General features: G+C 38.2%; 1 protein-coding gene across 1 annotated transcript in view; it reads right to left on the bottom strand.

The window, feature by feature from the left end:
* Nucleotides 1–20,557, bottom strand: part of shisa8b (shisa family member 8b) — a 46,058-nt gene extending 25,501 nt beyond the window's left edge. Inside the window, exons 1-3 of the mRNA XM_051914060.1 lie at nucleotides 19,718–20,557; nucleotides 18,191–18,439; nucleotides 16,592–17,823 (exon numbers count right to left, since the gene is read on the bottom strand). Coding sequence (XP_051770020.1) covers nucleotides 16,592–17,151 — 560 coding nt within the window. The 5' untranslated portion in view covers nucleotides 17,152–17,823; nucleotides 18,191–18,439; nucleotides 19,718–20,557. The remainder of the gene's footprint in view (nucleotides 1–16,591; nucleotides 17,824–18,190; nucleotides 18,440–19,717) is intronic.
* Between the last annotated feature and the right edge of the window lie 1,430 nt (nucleotides 20,558–21,987).

Raw genomic sequence — 21,987 nt, 5'->3', positions numbered from 1 at the left:
TTTATATATAAGTGAGGATAGCAAAATAAACTAAACTGTGACATATTATACCCAAAAATTCTTCATACAGTGGACTACCAGTAAAATTGATAAAAATTCAGGACCAAAAATTATTCAGACACTTTGACCTGACCATGTTTTGCTTAAGTGTTATCTGACATTATCAAGATTAATTTTTTTCTGACACAGTTTAACTCTGAGTTCTTGTCATATTTTATTACCATTTTTTTTTAAACTATAACGAATAAACTGTTTTAATGTGTGAAATGTTGAAGGTGTCTGAATAAATTTTGGTTTGACTATATATATATATATATATATATATATATATATATATATATATACACACACTATATTGCCAAAAGTTTTGGGAAGCCTGCCTTTACATGCACATGAACTTTAATGACATCCCATTCTTAATCCGTAGGGTTTAATATGGAGTTGGCCCACCCTTTGCAGCTATAACAGCCTCAACTCTTCTGGGAAGGCTTTCCACAAGGTTTAGGAGTGTGTTTATGGGAATTTTTGACCATTCTTCTAGAAGCGCATTGGTCAGGCAATGATGTTGGACGAGAAGGCCTGGCTTACAGTCTCCGCTCTAATTCATCCCAAAGGTGTTCTATCGGGTTGAGGTCAGGACTCTGTGCAGGCCAGTCAAGTACCTCCACACCAAACTCACTCATCCATGTCTTTATGGACCTTGCTTTGTGCACTGGTGCGCAGTCATGTTGGAACAGGAGGGGGCCATCCCCAAACTGTTCCCACAAAGTTGGGAGCATGAAATTGTCCAAAATGTATTGGTATGTTGAAGCATTAAGAGTTCCTTTCACTGGAACTAAGGGGCCAAGCCCAACCCCTGAAAAACAACCCTACACCATAATCCCCCCTCCACCAAACATTATTCACAATGCAGTCAGGCAAGTACCGTTCTCCTGGCAACCGCCAAACCCAGACTCGTATTGCCGTGATTCATCACTCCAGAGAACACGTCTCCACCTCTCTAGAGTCCAGTGGCGGCGTGCTTTACACCACTGCATCCGACACTTTGCATTGCACTTGGTGATGTAAGGCTTGGATGCAGCTGCTCGGCCATAGAAACCCATTCCATGAAGCTCTCTACGCACTGTTCTTGAGCTAATCTGAAGGCCACACGAAGTTTGGAGGTCTGTAGCTATTGACTCTGCAGAAAGTCAGGCGACTTCTGCGCACTGTGCGCCTCAGAATGCGCGGACCCCGCTCTGTGATTTTACATGGCCTACAACTTCGTGGCTGAGTTGCTGTTGTTCCCAATTGCTTCAACTTTGTTATGATACCACTAACAGTTGACCGTGGAATATTTAGTAGTGAGGAAATTTCACAAATGGACTTATTGCACAGGTGGCAACCTATCACGGTACCACACTTGAATTCACTTAGCTCCTGACAGCGACCAGTTCTTTCACAAATGTTTGTAGATGCAGTCTGCATGCCTATGTGCTTGATTTTATACACCTGTGGACATGGAAGTGATTGGAAAACCTGAATACAATGATTTAGAGAGGTGTCCTAATACTTTTGGCAATATAGTATATATATATATATATTATCGATCAGGCATAACATTATGACCACCTTCCTAATATTGTGTTGGTCCCCATTTTGCTGCCAAAACAGCCCTGACCCGTCGAGGCATGGACTCCACTAGACCCCTGAAGGTGTGCTGTGGTATCTGGCACCAAGATGTTAGCAGCAGATCCTTTAAGTCCTGTAAGTTACGAGGTGGGGCCTCCATGGATCGGACTTGTTTGTTCAGCACATCCCACAGATGCTTGATTGGATTGAGATCTGGGGAATTTAGAGGCCAATCAACACCTCAAACTCGTTGTTGTGCTCCTCAAACCATTCCTGAACCATTTTTGGTTTGTGGTAGGGTGCATTATCCTGCTGAAAGCAGGGAATATCCACAGTCACCAGGGAATACCGTTTCCATGAAAGGGTGTACATGGTCTGTACAGGGTGTACATGGTCTGCAACAATGCTTAGGTTGGTAGTACATGTCAAAGTAACATCCACGTGGATGGCAGGACCCAAGGTTTCCCAGCAGAACATTGCCCAAAGCATCACACTGCCTCCGCCGGCTTGCCTTCTTCCTATAGTGCATCTTGGTGCCATGTGTTCCCCAGGTAAGTGTTCCCCATGCACCCAGCCATCCACGTGATGTAAAAGAAAACATGATTCATCAGACCAGGCCACCTTCTTCCATTGCTCCGTGGTCCAGTCCTGATGCTCACGTGCCCCCTGTTGGCGCTTTCAGCATTGGACAGGGGTCAGCATGGGCACCCTGACTGGCCTACAGCTATGCAGCCCCATACGCAACCAACTGCGATGCACTGTGTGTTCTGACACCTTTATATCAGAACCAGCATTAACTTCTTGAGCAGTTTGAGCTACAGTAGCTCGTCTGTTGGATCGGACCACACGAGCCAGCCTTCGCTCCCCACATGCATCAATGAGCCTTGACCGCCCATGACCCTGTCGCTGGTTCACCACTGTTCCTTTCTTGGACCACTTTTGATAGATACTGACCACTGCAGACCGGGATCACCCCACAAGAGCTGCAGTTTTGGAGATGCTCTGACCCAGTCATCTAACCATCACAATTTGGCCCTTGTCAAACTCGCTCAAATCCTTGTGCTTGCCCATTTTCCTGCTTCTAACACATCAACTTTGTGGACAAAATGTTCACTTGCTGCCTAATATATCCCACCCTCTAACAGGTGCCGTGATGAAGAGATAATCAGTGTTATTCACTTCACCTGTCAGTCTTCACAATTGTCAGGGTTATGTCCTGTGTTTTACTATGAGTTGGTTTTTGCACTGTTTCCTTTGTTCCTTTTTCCCGCTTCTAGTTAGTTTCGTAAGTTACTCATTGTTTGATTATCGTTTGCATCTGATGTTCATTTAGTTCATTCGTTTGTTGTATTTAAGTTCTTCGTTTCCTTCTGTTCACTGTCAGTTCTCCTCGCGTTTACATTGGTTGTTCTGTTCACGTTCTTAGTTCTTGAGTTCATTATAAATAAACATTTTAACTGCTTGCAATTAGATCCTGCATTCAACTTTATTTCACCCAACTGTGACAATAATTATGTATATAAATGTAAAGTGGCCGTCAAGTGAACTGACTTGACTTGAAGGGACTTCTGAGATGTTGTCTGTTTGCCTGTTAATCAGTATGTGAGGCTTCCTTTTCAGATTTTTCTTAATATCTGTCTCTCTCTTCAAGAGAATATGACAAATGCTGTGTATTGTTAAGGGGATAACAACATAAAATGATTTGGTGGTTGTTTTCAGTCATGTTGAAATGATTGTCCTCTCTGAGGTTGACTCTTGAGGATGTGCCACGCTTATACTCAGACGGCTGAAGTCATTGACTCCAGCTTTGCTAGACGTCCTGCTGGGCTTTCACCCTTTGCCTCAGTGCATACAGACTCAATCCTGACTCCCGCTGCCATGATGTCTCACTCACACACTGAATATGAGTTGCGGAGAGTGACACACATTTATTTCGGCCACAACACAGACTAGTGTAAAGTACAGACCAGTGTCTAGGAGACAGTGTAGGAGATCTGATAAAAAGGGCATCCTGGGATAGTGCCACTGAGTCCTTCCTGAGGGGTTCAGATATACAGTGATCTGTCAGCCAGCCATGTCAGGTCAGAAGCAATGCTATCTGACATGTTTGTTCAATCACAATAGGGCTAATTTGTGTCATCTTCTGTCTCTCTTAGTCACTAAATCATCTTAGTTAGGTTTGCTTAGTAAAGAGGCCAACAACTAGCTGGTATGGACATTTATGTGTCCACTTATTATGCAAGAGAATACATTTTATATACCTTAATAGTCTATTTGAAGGGCATATATTGGTTGTAAGGCAAATAATAATGTGTGAAATGTTTATTTTTCTACTTGAAAGTATCATACTACACTATGTGTTTAGCTTTATTCAATTCTTTGGCATACATATTAGTACAAAACAATAGGAGCCTAATAAGGTTCACCCTTTTAATAAAGATCTGATAGCTACCCAACTAACACAAATTACAGAACAGTGTCTTTTTGATTCAAATGTATAATTAGTATGGTTGTCTCACTTAATTGTAATAATCATTACTACATAATTTATTGTAGTAATATAACCGGTTGCAGCGCAGTCATTCCAATGAGAGCCTGTACAGGCGGCCCTGTCACATTTCCTCTGCGCGGTTGTGTTTTATGCGGAACAGGGTTCTGTATCTTTGGATCTGTGTTGAGTGATTTTATCAGCAATTATTCGCAGGATGCCGTATCTAATTATATTGCAGGAGGATCAGCTTCGCCTCTCTTAATGCTATGTAGAACCGAATTACTCTTGTAATGTGTAACCCGCAGATAACCAATTAGTCAAATTCACATTGTGCCATCCCAATAGCCCCTCATGTCATTTACTTAATGTTTTACGTGAAATAATTTGCACTCTGTTTCTATTATACTTGCAGCAGAAGTTTAGGGGATTATTTTTAGTGATTTTATTGACATGGTGAAAACTTTACGTTGCCAAAGCATTAGAAATTTATGCCTGTTGCGCAGTGTCATTTTCCAGTAGTTGGTCCTGTCCTGCTGGTTGCCCTTTTGTCATCCTCTCTCCATCTTTGCTTCTCAAGTGTAATGAATTATGGTTTTTCCTGTGTATCCTTTAACTATAAACAACTACCACTAAATTAGGTGACCCCCTTCCTGTGATTTTGCAACTTTTACAAAAAAATATGGTCTGTTATTTCTATTGTAAGAGTCATAAAGGTTTGCATTAGCTCATCATGTCAAGCAGCCTGCACAAATTCTTCTCACCCAGAGGGCAAATTCAGGGTTAGAGAAAAGCCCAAAGAGAGTGGTAATGAGTAGCTTTGTCAGAGAGCACAGACCCTCACTTTAGCCTCAGAGGAACAGGAGGGCCTTGAAGTCACGATGGAGATGAGAGAAAGGCAGGGGGCCAGGAGGACGCAAATGTCAGTGCACACCCACTAAGACTCAACCATGCGGGAGAGACGTCTCCAGAATCAGAGAGACACAAAGATACACTTGTACATACACATTAACACACAAACACACAGTGCGCAGCCATGAGCAGCCACATCTCATTCATGTCAACTGAGTTCAGACAGTTTGGAGCCACAGGAAAGACACAGGTTAAAATCTGACAAACAAGCTCAGGGGTTTGGAGGAGGAGAGGGGGAGCTGGAAGAGAAGTATTCCGCTTAAAGGTGCAATAGGTTCCTGTTCCATTTGCCACATGTTTACCATAGCTCTCTCTGTCAGTGATGAGGGATTTACATGTCATAAATGTAGGGAAATAGTCAGGCTGACAGAGAGAATCTCAGAATTAGAGACACGCATCCAAACTTTAATCGAGGATAGTAAGAATGCAAGGGCTTCAGATACTGTTTTGGATGCGACTAGCTTAGTGAACTCTGTACATTGTTCGGTTCCGGCTGTAGAGCCCGCACAGCAGGGCACTTGGGTAACGGTGAGGCGGCCTAGCCGCGGAAAACACCACTCTTCCGTTCCAATAAGAACATCAAACAGGTTCTCCCCACTCAGTGATACACCCACTGAGAATCCTGTTGAAAGTGCCCTAGTTATTGGCGATTCTATTACACGGAACGTGAAAATAGAGACACCAGCCACCATAGTCACATGTTTGCCGGGAGCCAGAGCACCTGACATCAAAGCAAATTTAAAAGTGCTGGCTAATGCTAATCGTAAATACTCTAAGATTATTATTCACGTCGGCACTAATGATGTTCGACTTCGCCAGTCGGAGATCACTAAAATTAACATTAAAGAGGTGTGTGAACTCGCAAGTACAATGTCAGGAGAAGTAATTTGCTCTGGCCCCCTTCCTGTTCATCGGAGTGATGAGATAGTTAGCAGATTATCATCACTCAATGGCTGGCTGTCTAAGTGGTGTCCGCAAAATAATATAGGTTTCATAGATAATTGGAAAAGTTTTTGGGGCAGACCTGACCTGTTAAAAAGAGATGGTATTCATCCCTCCCGGGATGGTGCTGCTCTTCTCTCTAGTAATATGGCACATAGTCTTAGAACTGAAACATGACAAACTGGGGCCCAGGTCAGAAAGCAGCAGACAAACTGGCTAAACCGACCGTCTGCTAGCTGCCTCACGTTACAGAAGTCAGAAAATTCAGATAACTCTCAACACATAGAAACTCTTACACCTAGATATTTTCAAATAGAGACTGTGTCTGTACCCCGAATTAGTAAAAACAAAAAACTTCCAAACCCATTTAATGGTAAAAATTTAATTGATGTTCAACAAATAAAAAATAGAGATAATAATGCTAAACAAATGATAAAACTCGGGTTGTTAAATATTAGATCCCTTTCTTCAAAATCACTTATTGTTAATGATATTATCAAAGATAATAATCTAGATGTGCTGTGTTTGACAGAAACTTGGCTAAAACCGGACGATTACATTACTTTAAATGAGTCTAGTCCTCAAGGTTATGATTATCGACACAATGCCCGTCAGAAAGGCAAAGGGGGAGGTGTTGCTGTAATCTATAGTAATATTTACAGTATTAGTCAGAAGTCTTTCAAATATAATTCCTTCGAAACTATGGTACTTTACGTAACATTATGTAAGTTGACATTTGTGCTGGCTACTGTATACAGGCCACCAGGACACAATACAGACTTTATCAAAGAATTTGCTGACTTTCTATCAGAGTTAGTACTAGCTGCAGGTAAAGTCCTTGTTGTTGGTGATTTTAATATTCATGTAGATAATAAAAAAGACGCATTAGGATTGGCATTTGCAGATATTCTAAACTCTATTGGTGTTAGACAACATGTGTCAGGACCCACTCATTGTCGTAATCATACTTTAGATCTAATATTGTCACATGGAATCGATATTGATGCTGTTGAAATTCTGCAGCAGAGTGACGACATCTCAGATCATTATCTAGTCTCGTGTATACTACATTTAGTCAAGGCGGCTAAACTGCCTCCATGCCATAAATATGGTAGAACCATCACTTCTACCACTAAAGATTGCTTTATAAATAATCTTCCTGATCATTTTCATCGCCTTAGCATACCAGACAGCTTAGAAGACCTCGATGTTGCAACAGAAACTATTGCCTCTGTCTTTTCCAGCACATTAGACTCAGTTGCTCCTTTGCGTTTAAAAAAGATTAAGGAAATTAATCCAATGCCATGGTACAATGACCACACTCGGGCCCTAAAGTTAGCAGCCAGAAAAATGGAGCGCAGCTGGAAGAAATCAAAACTAGAAGTATTTCGTATTTCGTGGAGAGAGAGAATGATTGAGTACAGAAAGGCCTTAAAATCTGCTAGATCTGCCTATTTTTCAAAACTCTTAGAAGAAAATAAACACAACCCTAGGTATTTATTTGATACAGTGGCTAAATTAACAAGAAATAAAGCTTCAACTTCTGATGTTTCCAAAGAGCACAGCAGTAATGACTTTATGAACTTCTTTACTTGCAAGATTGATAATATTAGAGAAAAAATAATAACCATGCAACCGTCTACTACAGTATCGTGTCAGATAGTGCATTGTAGTGTCCCTGAGGAAAAATTCAATTCATTTACTGCTTTAGGAGAGGAAGAATTGTCTAAACTTGTTAAATCATCAAAATCAACAACATGTATGTTAGACCCTATACCGACTAAGCTATTGAAAGAAATGCTTCCAGAGGTCATAGACCCTCTTCTCAATATCGTCAATTCATCTTTATCATTAGGATACGTACCAAAAACTTTTAAGCTGGCTATTATTAAACCTCTTATTAAAAAACCACAACTTGATCCTAGAGAATTAGTCAATTACAGGCCGATCTCAAATCTCACTTTTCTGTCAAAAATACTAGAAAAGGCAGTATCATCACAGCTATGTTCCTTTTTAGAAAGAAATGGTATCTGTGAGGATTTCCAGTCAGGATTTAGACCGTACCATAGTACTGAGACTGCTCTCATTAGAGTTACTAATGATTTGCTCTTATCATCAGATCGTGGTTGTATCTCTCTATTAGTGTTACTGGATCTTAGTGCAGCATTTGACACTATTGATCACAATATTCTTTTAAATAGACTCGAAAATTATGTTGGCATTAGTGGAATTGCATTGTCATGGTTCAAATCATACTTATCTGACCGTTATCAGTTTGTAGTAGTAAACGAAGACATGTCATATCGATCACAAGTTCAATATGGAGTACCACAAGGCTCAGTACTAGGACCGTTACTGTTCACTCTGTACATGCTACCCTTGGGAGATATCATTAGGAAGCATGGCGTTAGTTTTCACTGTTACGCTGATGATACTCAGCTCTATATTTCTTCGCGCCCTGACGAAACTTACCAATTCACAAAATTAACGGAGTGCATAGCTGATATAAAAAATTGGATGACCAGTAATTTCCTACTACTAAATTCAGAAAAAACAGAGATTCTAATTTTTGGACCAAAAACTTCTTCACGTAATAACCTAGAATATTGTCTAACACTTGATGGCTGCTCTGTTAAGTCTTCGTCGTCAGTTAGGAACCTGGGTGTGCTCTTTGATACCAATCTTTCATTTGAAGGCCATGTTACTAGCATCTGTAAAACCGCATTCTTCCATCTTAAAAATATATCTAAACTACGACATATGCTCTCAATGAAAAATGCAGAACAGTTAGTTCATGCGTTCATGACCTCAAGGCTAGATTACTGTAACGCTCTACTGGGTGGTTGTTCTGCTCGCCTGATAAATAAACTACAGCTCGTACAAAATGCAGCAGCTAGAGTTCTTACTAGAACCAGGAAGTATGACCATATTAGCCCAGTTCTGTCAACACTGCATTGGCTTCCTGTTAAACATCGTATAGATTTTAAAATCTTGCTAATTACTTACAAAGCACTAAATGGTTTAGCTCCCCAGTACCTGAGCGAGCTCCTAATTCATTATAGTCCTTCACGTCTATTGCGATCTCAGAATTCAGGCCAGCTGATAATACCTAGAATATCAAAATCAACTGCAGGTGGTAGATCCTTCTCCTATTTGGCACCTAAACTCTGGAACAATCTTCCTAGCATTGTTCGGGAAGCAGACACACTCTGTCAGTTTAAATCTAGACTAAAAACGCATCTCTTTAACCTGGCATACACATAACACATTACCAATTTATATTTCCAAATCCGTTAAAGGATTATTAGGCTGCATAAATTAGGTCAGCCGGAACCGGGAACACTTCCTATAACACCTGATGTACTCGTTACATCAGAAGAAGAATGGCATCTACGCTAATATTAGTCTTTCTGTTTATCCCGAGGTTCACCGTAGTCAACCGGATCCGGGCCGTATCCAGGTGAGACCAAGGACCTGCACCTTGACACGACCACAACGCAGCCCTGAAGTATCAGCAGAGATTGAGTCAACTTGATCATCCCCTGTGAAGGCCTCATCGACACGACAGCCACGACACAGTTCCTCAACAACCGTCCATACCGGCGTGATGAATACGATCCTCAATTGGATGGAACTGAAATAAATACTTTTAATGTTGCGATCCTATTGGACTTATGATAGCAACCTGAATTGTAACAAAGCACTGTTGGCCAGAGGAGAACTGGCACCCCGACTAAGCCTGGTTTCTCCCAAGGTTTTTTTCTCCATTTTAACACCAATTTGCCACTTGTCTGCCACCTGATGTCACCTGATGGAGTTTGGGTTCCTTGCCGCTGTCGCCTCTGGCTTGCTTAGTTGGGGACACTTGAGTTGACATTTTGATATTCAACAGTGCTTTTGATCTGCCTGCATTGACACTATTCTTTAAGAGCTGCTGTGCAGTCAAACAATGTACCAGTTATCAATGTAAAGCTGCTTTGACACAATCTACATTGTAAAAAGCGCTATATAAATAAAGGTGACTTGACTTGAATAGGTGATTCACTACAGAAACATTTTTCGTTATACTGGTTGAAAGTTTCCTCATATCCTGATAGCAGTCACTATGTTAAATGGTCTGAATGTATTATTAATAGCATTATTTATAAATATATATCGTCTGTGGAAGGCGTAGTACCATAAAATGTAAATCCAAACATTATATTCGGTCCGAATGAAATAATACTCACCCTCATGTCGTCCCAAACCTGTAAGACTTTCATTCATCTTTGGAACACAAATTAAGATATTTTTGATGAAATCCGAGGGTTTCCAAACCACACATACTGTATATAAGCAGCAACGTCATTGCACCTTTTGAGGTTCAGAAAGGTAGTAAACACATAGTTAAAATAGTCCACGTGTTTACAGGGGTTCAATCTTAATGTTATGAAGTGACGGGAATACTTTTTGTACGCAAAAACAAAACAAAAATAACAACTTTATTTGACAATTTGAACTGTTGTCATACGCTGTTGATGTAGTGAACGCAGTTCATGCTTTCTTGTTTACGTCTGAATGCCAGCTTAGTATAGGCCGATGCTGTACACATGAGCAACATGACGCATGCATGTGATGCTGACGCAGGAGTCGTCCAATAATGAGTCAGCGTTCGAACTTAAACACGGAAGCATGCACTGCGTTCACAACGTCAACTGCGTAAGACAAAAATTCAAAATTGTTAAATAAAGTCGTTATTTTTGTTTTGTTTTTGTGCACAAAAAGTATTCCCGTCACTTCATAACATTAAGATTGAACCACTGTGGATACGTGGACTATTTTAACTATGTCTTTCTGGACCTCTTTTCCGGACCTCTTTTCCCGGACCTCTTTTCCGGACCTCAAAAGGTGCAATGACGTTGGAAAATATGTGGATATATGTGTGGTTTAGAAACTCGGATTTCATCAAAAATATCTTAATTTGTGTATCTGAAGGTAAACGAAGGTCTTACTTGTTTGGGACGACATGAGGGTGAGTACTTAATGACAGAAATTTCATTTTTGGGTGAACTAACCCTTTAAACTACCTCATGTTTCAAAGAACGTCACAGGTTGCCATTTCTTAATTACGGTTGTTATGGCATGAACGCAGCATAAGCTTGTTGTTTTGATTCGGTAGGAACTGTAAAAAGTGGCTGCTGTTTGTTTCCGGTGCTCTGTGACTGACGTCTGTCTGTATAAAGCTCTGCATAGCATGAAACGTGCTGAATACGTATGATGTCTGTGCGAACAGGCTGCGCGAGGTTATGTAAAAACATACGCTGACAGGCAGGTAGTATACTTAATGACAGAAATTTCATTTTTGAGTGAACTAACCCTTTAACGCTGCTTGTTGTGATGCATAGCCAATCGCTTTTTGATAAGTCATTGCATCACTGAAGCTGCCGTTAGAAGCTCCAGTTCCCAAAGAAACCTGAGACTCACACTTAGGACTGCACATGCATATTGGCACGTCTAGCCTGAAAATACGCTTTTTTAATGCTATTTGAGCATAAGAAACAATGTTTATGGGACAGTTCATGTCAGATTTTGTTGCTGATATGAAATATGTTATTTAATGGTGAGTTCGCCAAGCAGTTTTTGAGATTTCAGGATTCCCCCATTCAAATAGATAGGACTTGGTCTTGGATGCCCAAAATAGCTGCCCGGAGGTGTTTCAAATATAGCTGTCGAGTGAACAGACTTCCCTTGAAAGGGACTTTGACCTATACTGCACCTTTAATATTGTGATCCTTTCTCACATTGTCCTTCTCTCCTTCCATTTTTCAAAAACTCACAACCAGTTTTTACCAAGACTCACATAGGCTATACATCCAGAGCTCTGATTTGAATGTCATTTTGAATGTTTCCTTTGCATTATAGTCTTATAGTCAGGGACTTCATTTTTACAGGGCCAGGGGTTTTCAGACTTTTTAATGGCAATGACCCCCCCAAATATGGAGATATATTAACAACTGCAAATAAAGGCAGCTATACTTTCAAGTATGCAGCAGACACATTTAAATTGTATATGAAAAATATAATAGAAAAATAAAAACAGTAGTGTTATTATAATGGCAGCATGTTGTTTCCAATATTGGAAACTGAATTATTAGCCTTTGTCATTGTACAGTCAAAATGATGAATGTTAAGAAAAAATATTTGCATTTTATACAGTGTCTTTTTTGCCTAATATTACAATATATGTATATGTGGCAATTTAAATGTTTAAATTATTTTAAATTCATTTGTTTAGCATTCTTCATAATATCACTGCAAAGATGCTTTATAGAAACCAGTGCCATACAACTATTGGACAAGATAAAGGTGACAATGGCAAGGAAAAACTCCACAAGACAATATGTAAATTTACTTTTTACTCTCATTAACGCATTTTGAAAAATATTTTTCTCAATTTTCTGCTGCCTCTGGAAGCCTTGAAAGGTATGCAAGTAGACCCAGAATCAATTAGAAATGCACTTGATAGTCAGTGATCAATTGGAAAAGACATTTGGGCTTTTGAAAACTCATTTTCCACCAGAATAATTCATATGAATTTTGAATGACAGAAGGGTTAGTAAATAATGACGGAATTGTCAGTTTTAAGCAAATGATCTGTGAAAGGTGTGATTGGAATGTAAATTTGTGGTTATTTTACAACCTATTTTTATCTACAATACTCACGCAACCTAGTTATTAAAGAAATAACTGACTCAAAATTCTGTGCCTCCTTCTGATCCAGCAGTTTATATGTGTTATATAAATGTGATATCTCAAAGATCTCAGCCCCTCCAGACACCCATATGGTGTAATACTCTGCCCAGCATGCTGATTCTTTTCTTTAGCTGTGGATGGTATATTATATGCCACAGAATCTTGCCTTTGGTCTTGGCAAGCTGCTTAGGATGTGATCTGAATCATGGATTTCAGTATCACTGCTGGAATCCACAGTGCATTATGTCTCACATTATCATGACTCACATTCTCTGTGTGGTCTATATTATTTCATCCCCAACAATTTATGTCATTGTTCAACACACATTTAAAGGCCATTTCTGTGCTTACATGACAAAACTATGACCAAAGTATGGATGGATTGTATAGGTTCAGCCTGATAGATAAATACAGCTTTCCTCTCCCTTAATTGACTGAAGTTAGTGAGTTCTGGGGAATATGACATTCAAATGTGTAACATTCAAATATTAAAGTGCCCCATTATGCTTTTTCGAATATTGCTATTTATGTAGTGTATAATATAGCTGTTTGTGAATGTAAAAGATCTGAAAATTTGTACGATAAATTAAGTTTGTCTCCCAAATGAAAGAACAGATTCTGAACTGCCTGAAACGAGTCATCAGTAATTCCAGTCTTCCTTCCTGCACAAACCTACGTAGGTTTGTAACAAATTTGCATAATGTCATCCAACGGTCTTCATTGGCTGCCCGTGTATGTAAGTGGTAGACCAATCACAACAGACTGGGCCATCTGACCAATCAGAGCAGAGTAGGCTCTTGGAAAGCGGGGTTTAGAGAGACCAAATCGAACTGTTTTAGACTTTGTAAGAAAAGAGGTGATGCTGCAATGTATATTATGAAGTGTTTTTTGTCCTTGGATGCATGTAAACATATTGTAGGAGACCTCCCAAAAAAAAAAAAAAATTAATAGCATAATAGAGACACTTTAAGTCATGGCTGAAAATGAAAGTGAGAAATTATTTAGGAGCCCAATTTAACATCTGAGCAAATGTTTGCTGTTCATTTTAATAGTGTGAATGGAAATGTATAAATAAGATGTCTAGAGCTGTGAAGTGCAGCAGTAGCATCAAAAAGAGTTAATCTGTAGAGAAGTTGGTTTAATCTTAAAGCAGAGTGTTAATCTCAGGAGAACTCTTAATCTTGTAAGAAGAGTTAATCTGGTGTGCAGTATTCAGCGTGTGGGAAATGCTCTTGGAAAGGTGTTAACCTCGGAAAAGTGCTAATCTTCGGATGAATATTTTTCGTCCTCCACATGTGTTCATCTCGATAGGGCTGTTTGCATTATTGGGTCATTTCATGTTTAAAATGGGGTTATGGCAGAATGCTGAGAGAATTATAAATTATCTGTATTTTGTTTTATTGCTCATGACAGGTAATTTGATATTCATAAAGGGACTTTGCATATTTACAATGATGAGAACAAAACGTTCGATTTGACGTTTTGGGGGAAAGGAACACAGAAGGAGAACTGGGAATTGAGACTTAAGAAAAATATTCTAGTTGAATTGGGTTAGCTTTTTAATGCTTTGATGACATGAATATTAAAATAACCTTAGGACAACACTGGAAATATTCTTCCACTCTTATCTTGTACATATGATTGTTAAATTCAGAAGAGCAGCATACATATTAATGGTTTTAGTCTTGGCTTTATGCTGCAATAGTTACTTGGTCTGCTGTATGTGACACAGATGTTAAGGATGGCCAAAATATCCTTGACCAAAATAGCTTTGGTTATCCAACACACTCTGAACATACTAATGTGAAAGGCACACTTAGTACATTTAACATAAAAACACACTGAATCTTCTGTGAGTCTTTAGCCCTGTTCCAAAACCTAGTGAGCTGTCTACCTAGACAGCATTTTAAAACATGTCTGCTTCTGGCACAAAAAGGCTATTTAAAAAAAAAGGTACACTCTCAAAAATGGTTCAAGCCAAGGGGGGTTTCACAGTGATGCCATAGAAGAAACATTGTGTGTTCCTGAAAGAACCTTTCAGTGAACAGCTCTTAAAAGAAACATTTTTCTTAGTGTGAAAAACATTTTAATAACTTTCTTCCATTATAAAAACCTTTTGTACAATGGAAAGGTTCCATGGGTGTTACCGGATCGTCATGGAACCGTATACAGTATACCAATAAAGAACCTTTATTTTTAGTGTAGACAGCATACTTGTGTTGCTTTAAGATGCCATCTTTAACCCAAAATCTAAGACAACCTCACATATATTGTTTGTGAAAAAGAATTGCACTTAATTGTATTGAATGTGCACTTGTACTATACTTTAAAAAAAAAACTTAAAAAAGCAGAAATAAAAGTGTACTTAAAGAGAGTACACTTTCACGGCTATGGTTCTTAACACACTTAAGTACACTTTTTTTTTTAAATTAAAAGCTTTACTTAAATCATTATGTTTTAATAATCTTTTGGATTGCTTTAAAGAAATACATTTATTTTGATGTCTTGAATAACACTAAAGCACATGTAAAGTACTTTTTAATTAATAGTTAATTATTAGTAGTTAATCATTTTCCTGTGTGGAAAATGATTAACTCCAGTGTGTTATTTTATATTACATATTTTAAATGTACAAAATGGCAATTTCATCATTACAAATGTTTCATTACAAATATGTAACTACATGACATACAAGTTTCAATAGAAATGACAGTAAAGTATATTTTAGTTTACCATAAATGCTTGTCAGTACATTCTGCAATATATTTTAACCATATTTCAAAGACAAAAGAGGTAATTATGAAATTACTGTCATCATTTACTCACCATTATGTTGTTTCAAACCAGTATGAATTTCTATCTTCTGTTAAACTAAAAAGAAGATATTTTGAAGACTGTTGTTAACCAGACAATTGACGGTAGCCACTGACTTCCATAGTAGGAAAAAAATACTATGGAAGTCAATGGCTACCGTCAATTGTCTGGTTAACAACATTCTTCAAAATACCTTCTTATGTGTTCAACAGAAGTAAGAAATTCATACAGGTTTGGAACAACATAGGAGTGAGTAAATTATGACAGAATTTTTATTTTTGGGTGAACTATCCTTTTAAGTCTTACTTAAGTGGGTCAAAAAGCACTCTCAAGATCAACTTGCATGTAATATCAATTTATAACTGTAATTTTCAACTATAATACATTTTCATTTAATTATAAATAACATACTATTAAGTGTGCAAAAACATTACTTTCACACTTAAGTTTTCACTTAAGTATATACTTTTAAAGTATATAATTTCCGCAACTCCGCAAGCACTCAGTAACACTTTAGTTTAGGGTCCAATTCTCACTATTAACTAGTTGCTTATTATCATGCATATTACTAGGATATTGGCTTTTTATTAGTACTTATAAAGCACATATTAATGCCTTATTCTGCATGACCATGTTCTACACCCCATAATCCTACACAATAGATAAACTTAACAACTACCTTACTAACTATTAATAAGCAGTAATTAGGAGTTTATTGAGGCAAAAGTCATAGTTAATAGTTAGTTCATAGTGAGAATTCGACCCTAATCTAAAGTGTGACTAAGTACTCTTTTTAAAAGTATGCTAAAGTGTACTTCTTTCCAGAATGCATTGTGAAAATGTCCAAGAAATGTCCAAAAAAAACACAAAAAGTATTAAATTACTATTGTAATATTTGGTTAGAAACATGCTAACGGTAGCTTTGTTGGAGTCAATTGTGATTCTAGTCACCCGTTAGTTTAATGTGGAGAGCACTATTTTTGTAATGTGTACTTACTGGACCATTTCAGATTAGTCACTTATGGACGTTCAGTTTTATTTGGGATGCATCGCAGCTCACTATACTTTATAATAAAGCTCATTTCTACTCACCTGGAGTTACTGAGATCATTCTGGCCTCCACGCCTCTTCTCCAACCCCAGTTTGGTGAAGATTCCCACCAGGACCATGATGGCCACCACACCACAGATGATGTACACAATCATGTGAGTTCGATCCCGCTCATGGTCTGGCTGCACCTCAGTGTTGGTGGCCACAGGTTTTCCAGTGTTGGCCCAAATGGGAGTATCATAGTTGGAGCAGGAGGTCTGATCCAGTCGCTGCTGACGGAACTGGCAGCAGAATCGGTAGAAACAGGTGCCACAACAGTACAAGAAAATACCTGCGTTACAATTAAAGGGAGGGTCCCACTGGCCCATCACATCATAGTAACCCCTGCAGCGGGTGCCAGTGGTTGGCACAGTATCCTCCTCCACCTCTCCAGGTGTGCTCAAAGTTGGAGGCCCCTCTGGTGTCACAGAAATCAACAAAGGATCTATGGTCTGATTGGCTGTTTGGATGTCCATATCAGTAGAAGTCTCGTCCTGTGCTTTAGAAGCCCGTCCCAGAATGGCAGTGAGCAGAAGATGTAGTAAAAAACAATTTCCAGCCATGCTTCACCTGACACACTGCACACAATGATTTACCTCACTTTAAGAGTGAATATATCTAAGCATAAATGTTAAAAAGATTTTTTTTAAAGTGTTGAATGACTTTGATTGTCATACAACTACAGATATAGTTAGAAATATTCAAAATAATTTAGAGATTCAAACAAAAAATCTATTTAAAATTGTGTTTTTAGAATGTATCAATGAATCAATAAATGCTTTTATTACAGAATTGTTTCAATTAAATAAAAATGCATTTTTAACAGAAAAAAATATGTATTTCCTTTAACAATTAAAAAGAAGTTACTGAAAAGTGGTATAAGATGATAGTTCCTTTAATTGCAACTGCATTACCTTTGTCCTTTCAGAGAAAAAAGAAATACTTGGACATTTGCTGTCTTGCCCTGGTCCTGTCCAGATATGCGTCTCATTTTATTTTTCCCATCATTGTAGTTCAACACTTGTTCTCAGTGCTCACCAGTAGTAAAACTTCCTTTTCAGTTATCTTTTCACCTCTGTAAACAAGCAGTCACAGTAATTTGCCATTAAAAAATCCTTTCCAGAGGCGAGTGAAACCACAGACAGGTGTTTTAATCCACAGCGATCCACTCAGAGTGCTGTCTCTGAGCCTTGTGAAGGGCAACAGTTCAGGATTCAAATTAAAACTCCTCCCTTCTGTTCTCAGCACATTAGAGAGAGAGAGAGAGAGAGAGAGGGAGAGAGAGTGAGAGTGAGAGTGGGGGGCATATTTTCCATCCAGCTGCTGGTTATAGTGTGAAAGGAGAGAAGACAGTGTACTGAAGGGCTTAGTTCACAGACTTTTATGACTGAAAAATAAAATTCTTCTGTTTGCATGTATTTCCAATTGAGTGAAGAAGAACATGCAAAAAGGGGAAATATATATTTAATTATAAATATTGTGCATCATTATATTATTGTAAACAATGTATATTATAGCGTATATCAGTTAGTTTTGCAGTTGGTCTGATCTCACCATTAAAGAGTTCACACAAAAATAAATTTTCTGTCATTAAGTACTTACCCTCATGTCGTCCCAAACCCATAAGACCTTCGTTTGTCTTCGGAACACAAATTAAGATATTTTTGATGAAATCTGAGGGTATCTGATCCACACATATAGGCAGCAACGACATTGCACCTTTTGAGGTCCAGAAAGGTACTAAAGACATCAGTAAAACTGTTGACGTGACTACAGTGGTTACCAACTGAACGCAGGCCAAGTATTTTCCGGCCAATACTGAGCCGCTGTTCCGACGTAAACACTGAAGCTCTGCAACGTAAATAGCGTAGAAGTATGACAGGGGACAGACGGATTTGTTGAATAAAGTCATTATTTATCATAAAATATGCATAAAACAAAATACCATACAAAAGACACTACACAAGACAGCCATAATCATACACACAATGTCCTGCGATGCATGTTCCATTATAGAACATTTTGTCTATAAATTGAGGCAGAAGAGTCTGTTTTTACAGGCTTTGTGACTTCACTGTGGCCTGATTCGAGTGAGTTTGGAGCAGAGATCCGTATTATTTTAAGTCGTAAACACCATGGCAACCAGGGGCATTTGCTGCAGTTTTTTGGGGGATGGTTCACAGACCTTTGTTGGGAGAGTGAGTTTGCTGGATTATTCATTAATTATAATTAATAATTTGTGTGTCTGATTGGTCTAGATGCTACACCTTTTTGAGATTGCAATGCATCTTGATGACTTTAAAGTCAAAATAAATGATAAAACTTCTATTTTATTAAACATGTTATTCTACTTGTTCTTCAACTATAAAGCATGTCCTTTCTTAAAAAGAAGTAAATACTATTTCTCAGCAAGGATACATTAATTTGATCAAAAGTGACAGTAAAGAAATTTTTTCTATTTTAAATAAATTCCATTTCCATATTTATTCTACACAATCTTATTAGAATAGTCTCTGAAGAATCATGTGACACAGAAAACTGGAGTAATGATGCTGATACTTTAGCTTTTGCACAGAAATAAATTACAATTTAATATTAAAATAGAAAACAGTTATTTTAAATTGTAATGTAATTGTAGCATTTAAAGGGGTGGTTCATTGCGATTTCACTTTTTTAACTTTAGTTAGTGTAATGTTGCTGTTAGAGCATAAACTGTATCTGCAAAGTTACAGCACTGAAAGTTCAATACAAAGGGAGATATTTTCTTTTAAAGAATTCTCTGTTTAAGGACTACAACAAACGGCTGGTAGGGACTACAATGAGCTTCTTTCCGGGTTGGTGACATCACTAACCCTAAAATTTACATAAACCCTGCCCCCGAGAACACACAACAAACAACATAACACAAATCCAATAGCATGTCATAAAAGCAAGATGACAACATAAGTTATAACCGTAATTAAACTAAACTATACCTGTTCTATCTTCATGCAGCATATATTCTCTGGCTCTGTAAGCCTCTTACACAGTTCCCACAGGAGCGATTTATAGATTATCATGACAGAATATGCTAATCAATGACTTTAAGATAGTTAACTCCACATCAGCTACATAAATTCATCAACTAACCGTTCAGAAGCGTCCTGTTGTATTCAGAATGTTGTCACTTCTTCTTGAGTCTCTCCATCATTGTCTGACTCTGATTTGAACATAAAAGTCGGAATAGTTTCTGACATTTTCAGTGAGTCTGCATGAGGTAATGTGAGGCGCTGCTAAGTGCTAACAATAGCTCCTGAAACTCCGCCCCCTTTTGAGAGCAGCAGCTCATTTGCATTTAAAGGGACACACAAAAACGGAGCATTTTTGCTCACCCTCAAAAAGTGACAAATTTAACAGGCTATAAAAAATTATCTGTAGGGTATTTTGAGCTAAAACTTCACATACACACTCTGGGGACATCAGAGACTTATTTTACATCTTGTAAAAGTGGCATTATACCACCCCTTTAAAAAATCTTACAGACATGAAACATGAAATATAAAAAAAAAAAAAAAAAATCAGATTTTTGTTGTATTAATTTAGTTATTAAATTGAAGCAGGTATAAAATATATTCAAAAACATAATGAGATTGTTATGTAACTAAAATTGTTCATGTAGCATAAATTTTAATATAAACATATAGTGTTGGTTGCTTGTTGTTACTGTAATGCAATAAGCTGTTCTTCACACCTGTAACTTGAAAACTGTGTGAACATCAAATAGAACTAGAACATGAATTTACATTTGACATGTTTTGATACCAAAATCCCCTTGAAGTGTCCCCCACCCCCCGTCCATCAGCACATCAGTATTCACCATGTCTTATAACCATTCCTCTCCAACATTGTAAGAACTAAACTTACAATGTGCACAGACAGAAAATGTCCAAACTGCCCACTATAAAAATATTAACATGATTAAATCAACTATTTGAATTTATGCAGTTTCTGTCCTCCGCCGTTCTCTTCCATTCTTCACGTACTGTATAGTGCAGTTGTGATGGGCTCTGATGGGACTTCTGTCTTTGATCAGCTCTCTACACAGGGTTAAGATGTGACAAACATAACCTAGACTTCTGAAGAGAGGAAGAAGAACAGGATGAATAAGGCATCTCACAGATCTCTTTTGGTTTTCTCATATATATCCTACTCTGCCTTTTTTTTTGTCTGTCCTTTGTAGCGAGTTAGCTCAAAGGGAAATATTAATAACTATTCATAACCTGTTATGATTAATTATCAATATTTGGATCCGTTAATCGTATTAACTTGATGTAGCTACATTAACATTAGAATCAATTAATCAGTTCACCCTGTGAACACTCAGTATTGATTATTTATTAATTCTAAGAAGAGGATATTTTTCATGGCCACAGAAAAAAAAATTCTTTCTTAGCATTTACAGAGCATGTAACAAGATCAAGATCATTTAAGTGACAATTTATTTGCAGGCAAGTTTTATTAACTAAATCACAAACACATAACTAAACTAACAAACACATACACACACACAAATCACACGTACATAGGTAAAGTGAAAAATGACAGAATGAAACCGGAAGTGGGAACAGGGAATAAAGCTATGGAAAAGAGTCATTAAACCAGGAAAGGACCATAAGTGTATAATTTCAAAACACCTCATCAAGAGGATTTTACTACTTATCCTAAAACCTCTGTTTAGTGAAAAGATTCGATACTTGCAAGCCTTGCAGTAGCAGCCATCTGTGGTTCTGAACAGGTTCTTGGTGATTCTGTGAATCAATGGTGTTGAAGTTGCAATCGATTTCTCTTGTAATCGATTTCTCTGGTTGTAGATCGAGTCCTGTCGTCGCAGCTGCGCCGACCGGAGAGGGCCATGCAGAACGGCAAACAGAAGATGCGGAGAAGGAAGAGCTGATGGTTGCCCGTTCAGTGATGGTAAAGTTGCCATTTTCTTCCGAGTTGGAATGAAGGAATTACAGTCTGACTCTGTTGGGTGAGTCCTCTCTCCTGGGGAAGAGAGTGAAGACATAGCAGGCTATGGTCGAGGCCTGCCGGTGCTTATGGGCCCCCAATGGGGTCCCACACATCAACCAGAAGAAGCGGCAGTAGAAGCAGGAAGAGAGAGGGCAGGCAGAGCTGTGTAGGGCTCTTTAAAGTCTGGGAGAAGTCATACCTCTTAGGGTTGACCTGACCAATGAGAATTCCTCTGTGGGGGAGTTTTTACGACCTTTTGTCCTTCTAGCAGGGCATTTGCATATGTAACTGGCTTGGGTGTTGATGAAGAATCTATTAAAGATTCTTGTAATATTAATATGTTGCACAGGTATCGACATATCATATATACGCGATCATTTAAATCTTCAAAATACAACCTCGTAGAC

Source organism: Ctenopharyngodon idella, chromosome 12 (assembly GCF_019924925.1).
Source record: "Ctenopharyngodon idella isolate HZGC_01 chromosome 12, HZGC01, whole genome shotgun sequence".
NCBI classification, from domain to species: domain Eukaryota; kingdom Metazoa; phylum Chordata; class Actinopteri; order Cypriniformes; family Xenocyprididae; genus Ctenopharyngodon; species Ctenopharyngodon idella.
Note: the sequence above shows the minus strand (reverse complement) of the source record. Positions and strands in the feature narration are given on the sequence as shown.